Raw genomic sequence first — 14,968 nt, 5'->3', positions numbered from 1 at the left:
TCTCTATGTTACTGTTGGTAAAATGAGAGACATACTGGCCTGATTATGCACTAGGTTGTACTTGGGAGAAATGCTCCTCCTTGAAAGAAACAGTTCATTGCTTTTTGCCTTCTTGCCAATGGTAAGCGTGACCGATCTCAAACAAACAGTGGGGATAATGCTAATTAGCTTGATGTAGCACCAAGATTAAATACAGGTGCAGGAAGCTGCACAATAGTCAGTCCATGTCATTTGGTTAATCTGTACAAGTGAAATAGTTTTGTTCTTGGTCAGGGCCAATTATTTCCATAAGTCTCTATTGGCTGCCAGCAACTAGTAACACGTATGTTAACTAAAATCTGAACCAGCTAAATTAAGTTGTCAAATTTCCCAATATCCCATGAAGTGTGCAGTAGGTGTAAGACTCGAACTTAACAAAATGAATTAAAGCTACAATGTCACTTAAACCACTGTAATAACAGTATGGGACGGGTTTAATCTGCTCCTCTGTGCCAAGACCTCCCTCTTCCTGCACTGCTCCCAGCCGCAACATTCTGCCTAGCATATAAGGCAGTCAGAAAGCACTACATGACTAGCAACACTCCAGATTTTAATCAAGCAGGAAAAATGTTATTCGTGGGTATGTTGGAAGGCATAAGGTCACTTGAAACCTTCACAGAACCAAAAGATATTTTCTGAGACCCACTCCACAGGAGACTTCAACCACCCCTTCTACATTTAGCATAAAGATCATTCTTACATATAGTTATTATGATTCAAACTAATTCCAGCTGTGGAACTTCATAACATCAATAATCTATACCCAATCTATAATCTATACCCTATAAAAATCTATACCCATTACTGTGCAATAACCCTGCAATGACCTCATGCTCACTCCAACTGTACTGTACTGCTTTGTACTGTGCCAACACAGACTGTTCTGTAGCTGTATTCCCGCTTATCTGTACTGCTGTTGTGAGAAGTAATTTCCCCACTGTGGTACTAATAAAGGTTTTCTTATCTTATCTTATCTTATCTTAATAAACAAAATCAGTATCAGCGAAAACCATTGTGTCATTAGTTTTAAAACATAAAATTAAAATTCTTGTATGGAAGTTTATTCTTCGTTGATCAACAGGTTAATGGTCTGCACCAAAAGACTTGGAGCAGTGATTGATTCACTTAATTATACAACGTGAGGTGATTTACAAGTAAATGTAAACAAGCATGCAATTATTAGCATAATCGGAGGGGTTACCTCTCTTGGTTAGTGTTTAGAGTTTTCTAATTCAGGGGAATCTCAATCTTGACTGGCCCTGCTTTCATCACCTGCAACTGCACAGACAACGTAAACATGGCATCTGCCACTAAATATTGGGAATTTCCCAGTGGGAAGAATAACGTATCCATCATAGTGTGTAAATTGAAATTGCCATGTTATGAATTTCTTCCTTTTTAAAATAAAAGTTATTGAACAAGCGCCAATGCTTGGAAGTGTCTTAATTTTAACTTTTAACTTCTTTGGTTATGATGTACAATAAGCAATAAGAATTAATTTCTGAGAACTGCATTTTCCCAAATGTATCCCTCGTTGGAGATTTCTCTATCTGAATAATTCTCTGGGCTGTAATTAACACAAAACGCTAGATATATATATCTCCCTCCCTGGACATGTCTGGAGACCAAACCAATTCAATGGTTTGTGATAATTAAGTAAACGAATATCTTTAAAATGAGTTTTGTACAAAGAAATATACATGTCCTCCTGAGACATTAGGTAACTCACAGGTCAGAAAAATCACATCTTCACATCATTTATAAATAATTACTTTTATATGATAACAAAACACTGTAAAAGAACGTATGGGAAAGTCAATAGAAAATTTATTTAAGACTATATATTAAGGCAACATAATTCCAAGTGTAATTGCAAATGGCTTCCATTTATATGATCTCAAGTATTACGTAGCAATTCATGCACAAGGTAACCAGCAATTTCCTCCTTCTGGCACTAATTAAACTCATCACTATCATTGAGACCAGTACAAGACCTAAACCGCAGCAATATTTCATCTCTTAAGACATGAATCAAATGAAAAAAGCTGCCTACGAACTGCTGATCAGCTAACTGTCGCACCTCTAACACTACAAAGATAAAAGAGCTCTGTTCCATTCATTTCAAGTATCCCTCAACATCAAATGCTACAGTACAACCAGAATGAACCGTGCTTAATTTGGAGGCATAAACCATGGAATACAAATATGTAAATGAATGGGAGAAAAGAAAACAGGAGGCAAGATGGGAATCACTATTGAAAGCTGGGACAGCCTAAATGGTTGTTATGGTAACACAGGCCCTTAGGGTCTCTGGGTCATGAGAGGAAGACAGCTGTTTGTCACCTGATGCGACACTTTGCACTGACAGTTAATGAAATGTCTAGATCAATAAATGATCCCATCCTTGCTTCTTGAAATGAAGGAGATCAGTCACTTCCCTCAATTGCTGCGTCGCCTTTCCTATTCCCCTCCTGGACTCCGTTTCTCTCTCAAAAGGTCTACACAGCTGTATTACTGTGCTTTCCTCAGTGTTGAGGAAAGCTGAGCCTCAAAACCTAAGATTTAATACCACATATGCTTATTATATTTATATGTAAGGTTTTGTGGGATACAAACTAAACCACACACTAACATCTAAAGTAATCTCCATTACATATAAGCTTTCACAGAAGACAAAAGCAACTGTGGTGTGAGTGGTTAAGAAAAATCTAATGGATGGATAAAACCAGCACATTACATAATCTATGAGCCTGCTTTTCAGACAAACATATTTGATATGAATGGCAAACCGGTTTTATGTTGACCTTGTTCCAAATATTTAAGGACTGGCAATGTTATACCCATACTTCTACAAACAAGAAATGCAGTGCCAATGCAGAGAAACTGAATATATGATTCAGACAGAGCATTTGTCTCTTTCTGTCCTCTCTGCTGCTCAGTAAATGGCCAGTGGGATCATTGTGCCCGTGGTGCCCTCTTCTCAGAAGACAGATATGCCCTGATGCACCAGCAGCTCTATGTACTGTTAAAGATGTCAGTCTATGCACACACATCCATACAAAGCAGGGCATCAAATCCTTCTGGGGGAAAGGTCTGTTGCCCCCAGCAAAAAACATGCATACAGACAAGCTGGGCAAGAGTGAAGATATCTGCACTGGTTGACTCATTTTGACTCATACGCAAGTTATAGCACCTGATACATAGTGGCTATTTGTGATCATGCGGATGTTACCGCCCTGCTTGCTTACAACCTGTCCTTCAGTGGCTGTTGTACAAAACTTACTGTGAAAAACAGCTATTGAACTTTGCTGGAACCCATATGCTTGTTAGACTTATTAGATAAATACCAATTAGACATTGTGTGAATCTGTTAAAGGATTCAGGGCATCAACTCTGTATAATAATGGGACGTGGCAGAAAAGGATATTAAATTATAAACTGCTTGCACAGGGTTTCTTTGCTCTACATATTGTAGATAAAGCTTTATTGATTTTATTCACTTACTTCTTGGGTGGAAGGTAAAAATTGTTTTCAGTCACAGCATGATGTCATACCAAATTACCAAAAAACAGTGAGTGGTGATTTGCTCAAACTAACAGTTTAGTTCCACATCCTGCATGCCCCAGATTTCAACAGTCTGAGACCTGGTGATCATCTGCTTCTCAGCGGTAATGCTAAAACAAACGTCTCCTTCCTTACATGATCAAGCTGTGCTCTACCCTCTGGAAAGTCTTCTAATCACCAAGTTTTTTAAAGTCACATTTCAGAGTTGAGACACCAGTCTCCTGCTGTCATAAACAGCATCAAAGGAAATTCTTGCCTTTTGATTGGGGACTGGTCCTGCATGTGAGACGCATTGTGACAAATCTGTCACAGGTTTTATACGTAACTCAATAATATAAATAACATTAGTACAACTGATACAGCAACAAAATTAAAGATGTTATGTTCCAATAATTATATTGTTTAACTGCCAATTGAGTTGACAAATGGTGCCATTAATAATATCATCCTTAAGTTTAAAAGGTTGATTAATGCAAACTGAGTGTTTAATTTAATGCATTTTAATTACAATTAGAGCACATTTGTCAGGTGCCCACATGTGGATGGACTGGACAAACAGGTAGCAGTTAAATCAGCAGGAAGAGCAGAATTACTGAAAGTCATTAAAACATAACCATACTGACACGTCTCAATTGATTGGCTTGGCTAAAGCCTGCTTCAAGACTTGTTCAAGTGTCCTTCATCTAACGGAAAGACAGCTGAAGGTCTGTGTGTGTGTGTGTGTGTGTGTGTGTGTGTGTCTGTGTGTGTGTGTTTCTGTGTGTGTCTGTCTGTGTGTGTGTGTCTGTGTGTTTCTGTGTGTGTCTGTGTGTTTCTGTGTGTGTGTGTGTGTGTGTGTGTGTGTGTCTGTGTCTGTCTGTGTGTGTCTGTGTGTGTCTGTGTGTGTGTGTGTGTGTGTGTGTCTGTCTGTGTGTGTCTGTGTGTGTCTGTGTGTGTGTGTGTGTGTGTGTGTGTCTGTCTGTGTGTGTGTGTGTGTGTGTGTGTGTGTGTGTGTGTGTGTGTGTGTGTGTGTGTGTGAGTGAGTGAGTGAGTGAGTGAGTGAGAGAGAGAGAGAGAGAGAGAGAGAAGAATTTACAGCCACTTGTCTTTGACTCGCACATTTCAGTGGCATTACAGTGTCACACCAGAGCAGAATATGTCGAAAAAAATTAGAAGCTTTTATTAACATTTACTTTCTTTAAACTGCATGGACACAAGGCTAATACGAACTATTCATAGCCTGACTTAGGCTGTGTGGTGATGAGAGGCATAAAAGCTCTTGCCTCTTATGACACGTCGTAATAAGTAGATATCTAAGAAGGGACGACTAGGCTGAGAGAAAATGCTTCTCATCAGAGTTTAATGGAAATGTGACAATAAGTCTGGATAAGTGCGATTCTAGGAGCAATCTGACAAACTCTGTCGGTGCATATTGTAATGCAGCTATCTCTTAAAAAGTCCTAAGAAGTGTGGGAATGAGTGGTGGAACAACCTCCGTCACACAACAATGCCGATAGTGGATGAATACCTGGTCACTTGCCGCCAAAAAGTATTTGGGGAGTGCATATTATTATTTGGATCTCCAACAAATCCATGATTCATTCAAACCAATCAAGCTCTACATATCATGTTTGTGCTATTGTATCAGTCAATTACAACTTATCAGAAACAGCCAGAGAGAGCGAATGTGCCCCATTAGTCTGTGTGGCACTCACAAGCTTCTGAGGTTTACTGAAATTGACTAATCCACTACACCATGGCAAAGACAATGAGAGCTGAAAGCCCAGGAGGTGCTGTATACTTTTCTGTTAGTAGTAAAGCCTAAATGCTAGGTTGGTGGACTGGCCTTTAGTGTTGATAGAAAAAGAAAAGACCAAAAGCACAGCACCAGATCCTATTTAAGTGCAACGGCACACCAGCCAATCATTTCTGAAAATCTAAGCCTGTCTGCCACCCATGGAAGCCTATGAATGTAATTTGTGATGAACAGATATGCGTATAACAAAAACACAATCTAAAAGCAATGAATGTCAGTCGAGGTCCAGCCGACTGATTAACCAGTCAATCAGCTGAAATATCACCATTTTTTTAGATTTAGCTTAGATTTAGCTTCCAAAGCTTTCACACCAAGTGGAAAAAAATAATAAAACAATCCTAAATAGATACATTACCAAAAGAATACTTTTCAATATATACACATATACCTCTGCATTATTCAACATGCTCACTCCTGTCCTGAATAACAGTAAGCCTTTTCTGAAAGGCAATAACCATTTACCATAATCAGGTATTGTCAGCATTATATCCCCTTCAGTCTAGCATTCACAAGCCTCTTGCTTTCATTCATCTACACTCTCCTGTATTCTCTCCACCACCCTATCACCTTTCTAAAATCCTTGGTGAGCATGCACAAAAGCAGCAAGCATTAATTCAGAAGATTGTTTCTTTGAGGCACAAGTGTAAAGTAAATATATTATTCAATTACCTACATTTAACAGTAATCAAACTAGGCATTAACACATTTTACCTTTTTAAACACTACCCAAGTAAGTAGTAGCTAACACAAGGCCTCACCTATGCAAAGCATTAAGCTGGAAGTAAAAAGGAACCCTAGACACACAATGAATCTTGAGGGACCCCAACACTGATGTCAGCTCATCTAAACCCTAAAACAATAAATGGAAGCAAGAGGCATCATGGATGATTTTACATTCATTTCACGCTTGGTGCCACAATGATCCAAGAGGCATCTGTGCCCACAAAATGGCAGCTTATGCTGAGTGCTCATTTGCTCAGAGCTTTGCATGCCTTGCACGGATTTTATTAGTGAGTGCCTCAAGGTGTCAGTGTCTGCAGCTCAGGACTGGTTTCGCTAGCTTGGGGAGAATTAGTGTCCAGTTCCTACTACGTACCTCCGGTTCAGGCAAGATGCTTTGTTTTTCTGCTCCGTAGCTTCCCAGGAAGCCCACTAGCTTCCTGGGAAGCTACGGAGATATTACACAAAGAACAAAATCCCTTTAAAAATGCATGTGTTATTTCTCAAATAAAATTACAGAGCGGAAAGGATCCCGTTTTAATATAGAAATGCAACAGTGGAAAGACTTCTGAGTTTCAAGTTGCCTACAGACAAAACTGCAAAGAGGAACAGCATAGAAAAAACATTTGTGCTCATGTTATGTATAGCAGGCACTATATCCTTGTCAACATACAAGGTAAAGTTAGAAAGGCACTGCAACAAGTGTCTTTAGCCGTGCTTCTTTATATCCTGCCTATAAATCTATCTATTTAATCTATTTCCCTGAGAACTATGACCATCAGAGTGCAGGCTGTGCCTGCTGACCTTTTGTCATCAGCTTGAAAACCTTTTATGTACTTCAACATACAGTAACTGCTTCAGCCTGAGGTACAAAGGAAGCAGTGATGTGTATTACGACTAAATATTACATCAAGACCTCCTGATGGATTGACAGTGTGATGTCAGATACGAGGCAGGGGCGAGGCAACACGCAGCAGTGCTCCATCTACATGAAGGCAGCCTGGTGGCTGTTGCCTTGGGCGTGCTACTGAGTGACGCAGAGGACGCATTATGCAGTGCCCGTGTTGTGATTTGTTTCTTTCACAAACAGTTCAACAGTTGAATAAGGACAATCTTGCGAACCGGCAGTGGAAAAACACTGGCAATCCCTGCCAAAAAGATGAATACAACCGAGAAGGTTTTTTTTTTTGGCAAACCAGAAGCAGCATAGTACTTAACTCTCAGTATGACATTTAAGAAAAGCAAGGGAATATTGAGACATTGATATTTAGTTAAGCAATCAATAACATATGCCTTCTGACTGCTGTAGAAACCCCAGATGATTTAGCTTTCAAAAACAGTCAGGAGTGAATGAGAAAAACTAAAGGGTGTTTAATAATGAATTAAAGGAACGCACTCTATTTGAACTGGATCCTTGTGGTGATGCACTACAAATGAACCCAGGGCTGTAGACCAGGTAATGGGCCTTGGGTTTTCCGCTCTTTATGGGAGGGACTGGCAGGAGAGAAGAGGAGGATTGAGGAATGGGCTGTGAGAAATGGGGAGCAGAGAAACCATGACGGAGCCATCTACACAGGCTAATGGAAACCACATCCTCCTTAAATTGTTTTTCTTTTTTTGTGCATTAACAGTTTCACTGAAACAGCAGGAGGAGGAGCACCAGCTTCGACATCTCTCCGCTGAGCTTATCTAGAGCTACTGCTTTTAACACCTGATTCAGAAATATCCTTAGCCTTCAAAAAGCCCTCGCGTAACTTTCTTTCGCCACGGTTCAAAATGCTGCATCACATCCCTGCAACCACTCTCCATTATATCTGAATGTCACAGGCAATTCTAAGCTCTAGGCAAATGGAAGGGGGGGGAGAGAGAGAGAGAGAGAGAGAGAGAGAGAGAGAGAGAGAGAGAGAGAGAGAGAGAGAGAGAGAGAGAGAGAGAGAGAGAGAGAAAGATGGCCCAGATAAAGCCCTATAGCACTGTAAATACCAAAACAGCTCCACAGCTCCAGATAGGCTTCCCCTACAGGTAATGATCTGGGATAACTTTAACCTTCAAGTGTACTGACCTTCCACAGAAGTGAGCAGTGACAGGGAAACAATCTCATAATGACTTGTCTGCAGTGGGTGCAGTTTTCCAGGGTATTTCTTAGAAATGACACAGAAACTGGCATCTCCCCCATCACATGCACTGAGCTTTGATTATGAGCTTGTGTCATATCTGGAGACATCAATGACTCTGTGATCAATTAGTCTAATAGCTGCCTTGCTGGGGTGCTCCAGGTGAGAAGTGGCTGCCAATATCACAAATTAATCACCTGAGTTAGCCTAATTAGCCTCTGATGGAGAAGCCTTTAGGAAGATGCTAAATTAGTGGTCTACATTTGACATTGGGCTTTGTAGATAAAGACTGCAGCTAAATGTAGCATGTGTAGGCCTACTCCTGACTGATTTCTGACAGAAAAAAGGACAGGTGGCAGTCTGTTATATAACAGGCGTCTTTTAAAATGCTAGTTTTATGTTTTTACTATTAAGGAAAATCAAACGTTGTGTCTTAAAATAAAAATGATTAATAAGCAAGAAACTAATCAGTACAACCAGTGATTAACCCAGATGCTTATAGTTAATTAGCTGCACTTCAACAAGGCAGAAATCAGCTACATGACATTTAGGCTGTAGGTAGTGACTGAACAGCACTGTACTGCATTTCGCTAAATACACCCACACCAAAATCTTATGACACCTCCTGAATCATGACTGATGTTACAGTCTTACATCCAAAAGCTTCTGGCTCCAGCTGGCCTGATTTACGTTAAACGAAAATTACACTTTTTTTTAATACTCCCTTACCATCGCTCAACAGCCTTGTCCTGGACAAACAGGGCTAGATAAATAGCAGTAAGCGTGAGACGTAGACATGCATGGAATCTCAGTATTTATGGTAGCCAACAGAGGCCCTCATCACTCAGGAGAGAACCATCTCCCTGGGAGATGGAATGGTTTACCCACACAGCAGGGGTTCTATTATTTGCTCTCATGAGAGACAAGCACCACCTTGTGTGTGACTCCTGAACTACATGAGCCAAAAAAGCAAATCATTAATAATTTCATCCTACTTCTTCAGGATGAGTCACTTCACATGTGATATAACTCTACTTGAAACTCTCTTATGAGTGTGTTGTACAACCATAAATTATTGTTTAGCTCATGTCATTCTCCACAAATTGTCCAATAGAGAATCTAGAGGGCATGTAAAACCCACCTCATTAGTCTGTCCCTGCCCATGCCTGGCCCTTCCCTTCACCCCCAGGCACCTGCCATTTGCCACAGGTGGCCGTGTAATTGCCCTGCGTCGTGGTCATGTTGAGTGGTTTGGGGAGGACTGTCTTGCTAATGAGGCTGCCCACCATGTTGTGTGTCCATGGCTGAGAAATGTATATTTAAGGGCGCGTGAGGAGACATGTGTGTAGCATTACAAAGTAAGGAAGTTGTTGTAATGCTTCACATACACAACAGTAGAACGAGAGGGGAGGGGGTTGAGGGCATTCAAAGGATAAGTAATGTTTACCTGCTCTACAATCAAACTGCTTAGATATCTATCAACCCAATTATGCCTCAAGGTGACTATGTATTTTCATGTTTGTAAGGGACCAGACATGTACATTTTGTATGGAATCTAAAAGGTCATCCTAAACAGGTTGTGTAGCTTTTGAGTGAAGGTAATTATACCTTCACATCTGATTAAAACTTTGCTCAGCTAATATTAAGTTCTGAAAGTACACAAAAGACTGTACACATACTTGTATAAATGAAAGCAGGCTCAAAGCAACAAATATGAGTTTTGATCTCAATTGAATGGAATATCTGTAGAAAGGGTTGAAACACTTAAGAAGAATGCACCCATGAAATCTGAAGAAACTGGAGCCGAATGTTCAAGGAGTGGAACAAACTTTTTAAAAGCTTAGAAAAATGTGCTCAACTCATACGGTTACCACAAAACTGAAGCATTACTCAATACTGTGTTAAACGCTTGGGATTTTTTTGTCTTCTGCATTCGTGACTTGCATTTGAGAAATTATATACACATCACAGCACATACAGTGGGAAAACAAAAACCAAAATGTTGTTTCCTAAATGCTAAAAGAATCCACTAAAGAATAGTAGATGCCTACTTTCCATACCTCCACAGCCAGATTATGAAGTTCACAGGCCTTTTATTTATCTGGTTACAGAAAGTATATGACTACTTACTAGCTGTGCACTGTTTATCTGTGGCCTCGCCCTGAGTACTGTTCTTCGTCTGCTCCTCTCCTGCAGTGTGGTGCTTCCTGGCTGCCACAGCGCCTGGAGCTGCCGTCAGCGGAGCTGGCACCTGGAGGTCTACTGTGAACCACAGACGATCAGTTATCGACAACAAACAAAACCTTGTGCGTGTCAACATGCATTGTGAGGGCATAAAGGAAAACACTTAGAGCTGGTACTAAAAAGTCTAGAGCTATATGTATAAACAGAGACTGGCTGTCAAAGTCAATTGACAATGATATAAATGTGACCTGAAATAGATGACTAAAGGGCTTTGATGCAGTGAGCAACAACACTGTGTACAATCTCATCTGAATTATTATCAATGCGTGTAATTATGCATCTTAGAACTTGAGTGTGACAGAAATCAGAAAGAGAAGTGGAGGAAAAACACATGCAAGTATCTAAAAATAAACATCAAGTGATTTTCATGTTTTTTGTCAAAGTTTATCAAATTTATCACAGTTCCTTTCATCTCGTCACAGATGGAGATTTCTTCCCACTAGATGCACTGTGACTTTTGAACACTGTGGCTACTGGACATCACGCAGCCCTGGACTAATTGATAGCTTTACAGTGGGACCTTGCTGCAAGATGAAATCTTTACACGTCTGTATTTATCGTCTCAGGCAGTTGACTTCTGCTCCTGCAACATTCATTTCAAATGTGCGCTTTCAGCTGCTAATAGCGAAAATCAAAAGTAACAGGGCAACTTCTAAAAAAAAAAAAAAAAAAAAAAGATAAGAATATGATAAGTCTCCCCACTTGACATGGAAAAGTCAGTCCTCTGTGGCTTATGTTGGAAGTCAAAAGGTCCCCAGGAGGTGGGTAGGACAATATTCTATTAAAGACAAAACTAGGCTTATTTTCTTTGAATCCACATGCGGGTTCAAAATAAAAATCTAACCAAAATAATCAAGCAAAGAAAAAAAAGCTTAAAATGCGAGACACTCATTTCCTTTTGAGGGAAAAAATAAATTATATTTCCAAGGGGCCATTTTGTGGTAAGCAAACGTCTTTTTTACTGACTCTAAATTTTAAAGGAGAGTGTAAACAAAGAAATTAGATTATTTCAAAAAGAAGCAACACACAGCCTAATTGTTAGATTTGTTGCAGATTCTGTAGTCTTTGCTAGATATTGCATAATTTACTATGACAGATTTTGAACAATGTAATCTGAAAGCGTGGGTGGAAAGTGACACGCTGCAGTTTTCCCGAGGCATCCTGGTCGACTCATTTTGCCTGTGCATGTACACAGGAGTTTGGTGATGGTTTGGTTGCTGGAGCTGCCGCTAGTTTGATTATAATTTCATTAGATTAGCATATTCAAACATAGGATAATTAGACGGGAGGACTACTTGCATATGATGAGATGTCTTTCAGTTTCAACTACTACTTAAAAGCTCAGTAGTTCTTTTAAGGATACTGTATTTGTGTATTTCTATGTGCATAAGCTTAATTTAAATTTAGCCCAAGTCCACTCATCGCTGTTTGATGAGCGTAAAGATGTAGAGCGCCAAGCAGTCGGCTTGCACGAAAGGTACTGTCTGCAAGACTGGAGCCTTGGGCGTCAATTCTTTCCGTGTCACATACTCTGTACTAAAACGAACCAACCAGCCAAGTCATACTGGTCAAACCCCACGTTTCTACTAAAGATATACAACCGCCTCTTGATAAACAGGGCAGTTTAGCAGCATTTACACAACCATTTCTTAGATATATTCTTTTCTTACCTCTCTTCCTGCGCGCTTCCTTGATTTCCTCACACATGCGGTCAAATTCTGGATCCAGTTCAGCAGCAAATATGGCATGGGCCGTGTCCTTTAAACTGCATGCTCTGTGCCTGATCACCTTGTCTGTGAGAGAAGGAAACAGGGAAAAAGCAGCAAAGGTTACAAACTTGGGGATTTGCGTCAACCTGTACAACATATTTACAAATTACAATTTTTCCCATTTATTAATAATTATTATTCCTAATAATAATAATGTTAATGATAATATCAATTCATATTATTATTGTTAATAAATAAACAGTACATCTGGATTGATGGGTAGCTTTTTTGCTCACTCTTCAACAGACAATAACTCTTTATGCAAGTTTCTGCATAAATCAACAGGAACTGTATCTACGGGCCGCAGGGAAATCCACTGAACTAAAACCTAAAAACACTGCACGTCACAAACACACCCTCTCAACTGTGAAGTACGGTGAAAAAAGGCATTATGCTCTGGGACTGTTTTTTTAAGTTAGTTCCTAGTAGAATGGTGAAGGTATGTAGAAAAGAAATTACGGTTGAGAGGTGGCGTTTCAAAAAAAAAAAAGACATGACCATGAGCATACATTCAAATGGTTTCAATAGAACGTTGCGATTTGGAGGGGAGTTGGAGCCCAGACGTCAGTCTGAGAATTCATGGCTGAAACTGAGAAATGCATTTCACTTTCAGTGCTCCCCATGCAATCTGACAGAAATTACTGCTATCTTGTTTGTGCCATTACATGCAAGTTTCTCTTTCTCCCACAATCAAGGCTTCTGCAGAATTGCAGTTTGTAGCATGCTCTCTAGCCACCTCACCCTATACCACCGCCTTTATGAGAAAGAAGACTTTAGTGTTTTCTCACAGTTTAAGTAAAAAGATAGATCTGGCATAAATAAAAAAAATAAATCATCACATCACCTCCTCCAGGACAATGCATGCAAACATACCTGAAATGTTTTAAAATGCAGACTCCTTTGGCCATAATAACTTCAATATCTCTTCCCCCTCACATTTACAACATCATTAAATCCTCCTTTCCCTGCTCCCACACCCGAGGTGGGGGGTAAAGAGTGAGTTGAAGAAGGCGGCTTAAAGTATAGCCACTGCAAACAGGCTGTATCTCATTATGGCAGGCACAGGGAGAACAGTTCAGGCACAGAGTGGCAGAGGGGTCACAATCTGCCAGCTTCCTTTGTCTAATTGGAGGATGACTGCCTAATTGCGATGGAGACAATCTGTGTGTGCGTGCGCTAATGCTCGAGTATGTGTACATGCAATTGCATTTATTAAACGGAAAATGCCTGTCAGTGAGGGTGTCAAAGGCCGGGTGGGATGCCGAGAGCTCATCAACACCCTTATGGGTCCCGACTAACCTCCCGACCTAGAACAGACAAGACCACACACACACACAACATACAATGCGGTTTCTTCACAGTCAAAGGGTTGTTATTGCCATTCCCCTCAAGCAGTCAAGAAGTATTTTGGACATGGAGCCACATTGTGGAGCACAGAGATATCGCCCTTTTTAACATAACAAAGTAATTATTTAGCAAGGTGGGGAGGTAAAAGGCAAGGAAGCTAACACAATTGTGGATGGAGGACAGTACAATGAAGATAGTGTGAAGGACAAGAAAAGAACCAGACCACTGAGGGATAATGAGTTTTTTTCCCCAGCAATTTACAAACGGGCATAGAACTTCTCTGGCAGAATAATTGCGCAAGGTCTGGGCTATACTCCCTGGGCGAAACACTGGGTGAGTCGGCAAGAGGCTTCGTTAGTCTTCTTTATTAAACTACCTAATTGTATTTTTCCCCTTTAGTGTATCATTTGTAGACCCTGTATTGCAACAAATGACCCAGACCCTTGCCTGCAAAAAGAGATATGATTTATTCATTTGGGTTGGCAGCAAACTGCTTCCCATTAGTATCAGGGAGCTACTGGATATATCCATGCAAAGGAGCCAAAGCAACTAAACACACATGATGAGAATTTAAATGGTCACATCAATTGAATGGTGTGGAGCAGGACTCCTATAAACAACTTATTTATGTTGCTGATGATTTGTTTTTAGCAGAAAACCCCTTTGTACCCATTTCCCATTTTATTTTTCAATGTATACACAATGTATCTAACTTCTTGGCCTCTCGCTGTCAAGCAAGCAGGCAAGCAAGCAAGCATCCCATTTAAACTGTAAGCATAAATCCAATTTATCTGTAAGCTCTCGGAAATAACCAGCTTCTTTGTTTGTATTTGTGTTGTGTGTGTACACACAAGTGTTCCAGCTCTCATTATGAAGCCCTGTTTGGTTTAGGGAAAGGTGCTGAGTTGAAGGAGGAGGAGATCAAAAAATTGGTTTAAATTGAAAGGCACAATTAAATTTTTATGCATATGCAGCTTTCCTCTGCTACACACACAGACTTGCTCTTTAGAAATGCTATTTATATCGATGGATGTATGATTTTTCTTTAATTTAAATTTCCAAGTTAAGGAAACCCATCTTGACATTCTGTATTTCTAAAAGACAGCAAGGGGCAAATCTTATTACTTTTCATGCACACAATGACAATAATGGAATATACTGATAACAAGTGAAACACCCTTGTCATAGTTATTTGGATAGACCAATGCTGGCTGACACGCACAGCCACAATTCTCCAATCTAACTGTTTGACAAATTTAGCAAAGCTTTACATAAAATTTCTTGGTGGAGTTATTTACTGCATTTAGAAGTGTAGGTGAAACTACATAATATGATTAAAAAATACTCAAGTGCATTTTCATATATTGCATTTGCAT

At 40.0% G+C, this 14,968-nt stretch overlaps 1 protein-coding gene across 3 annotated transcripts in view; it reads right to left on the bottom strand.

The window, feature by feature from the left end:
• atad2b (ATPase family AAA domain containing 2B) overlaps positions 1-14,968 on the bottom strand; it is a 53,511-nt gene that overhangs the window by 22,507 nt on the left and 16,036 nt on the right. For 2 of the 3 annotated variants that reach the window (XM_055506428.1, XM_029140341.3), the window contains exons 23-24: positions 12,147-12,269; positions 10,363-10,494 (exon numbers count right to left, since the gene is read on the bottom strand). In XM_055506428.1, the coding sequence (XP_055362403.1) occupies positions 10,363-10,494; positions 12,147-12,269 (255 nt within the window). The remainder of the gene's footprint in view (positions 1-10,362; positions 10,495-12,146; positions 12,270-14,968) is intronic. The other variant, XM_029140342.3, reaches the window with a different exon arrangement.

Source organism: Betta splendens, chromosome 24 (assembly GCF_900634795.4).
Source record: "Betta splendens chromosome 24, fBetSpl5.4, whole genome shotgun sequence".
Classification (NCBI taxonomy): Eukaryota; Metazoa; Chordata; class Actinopteri; order Anabantiformes; family Osphronemidae; genus Betta; species Betta splendens.
Note: the sequence above shows the minus strand (reverse complement) of the source record. Positions and strands in the feature narration are given on the sequence as shown.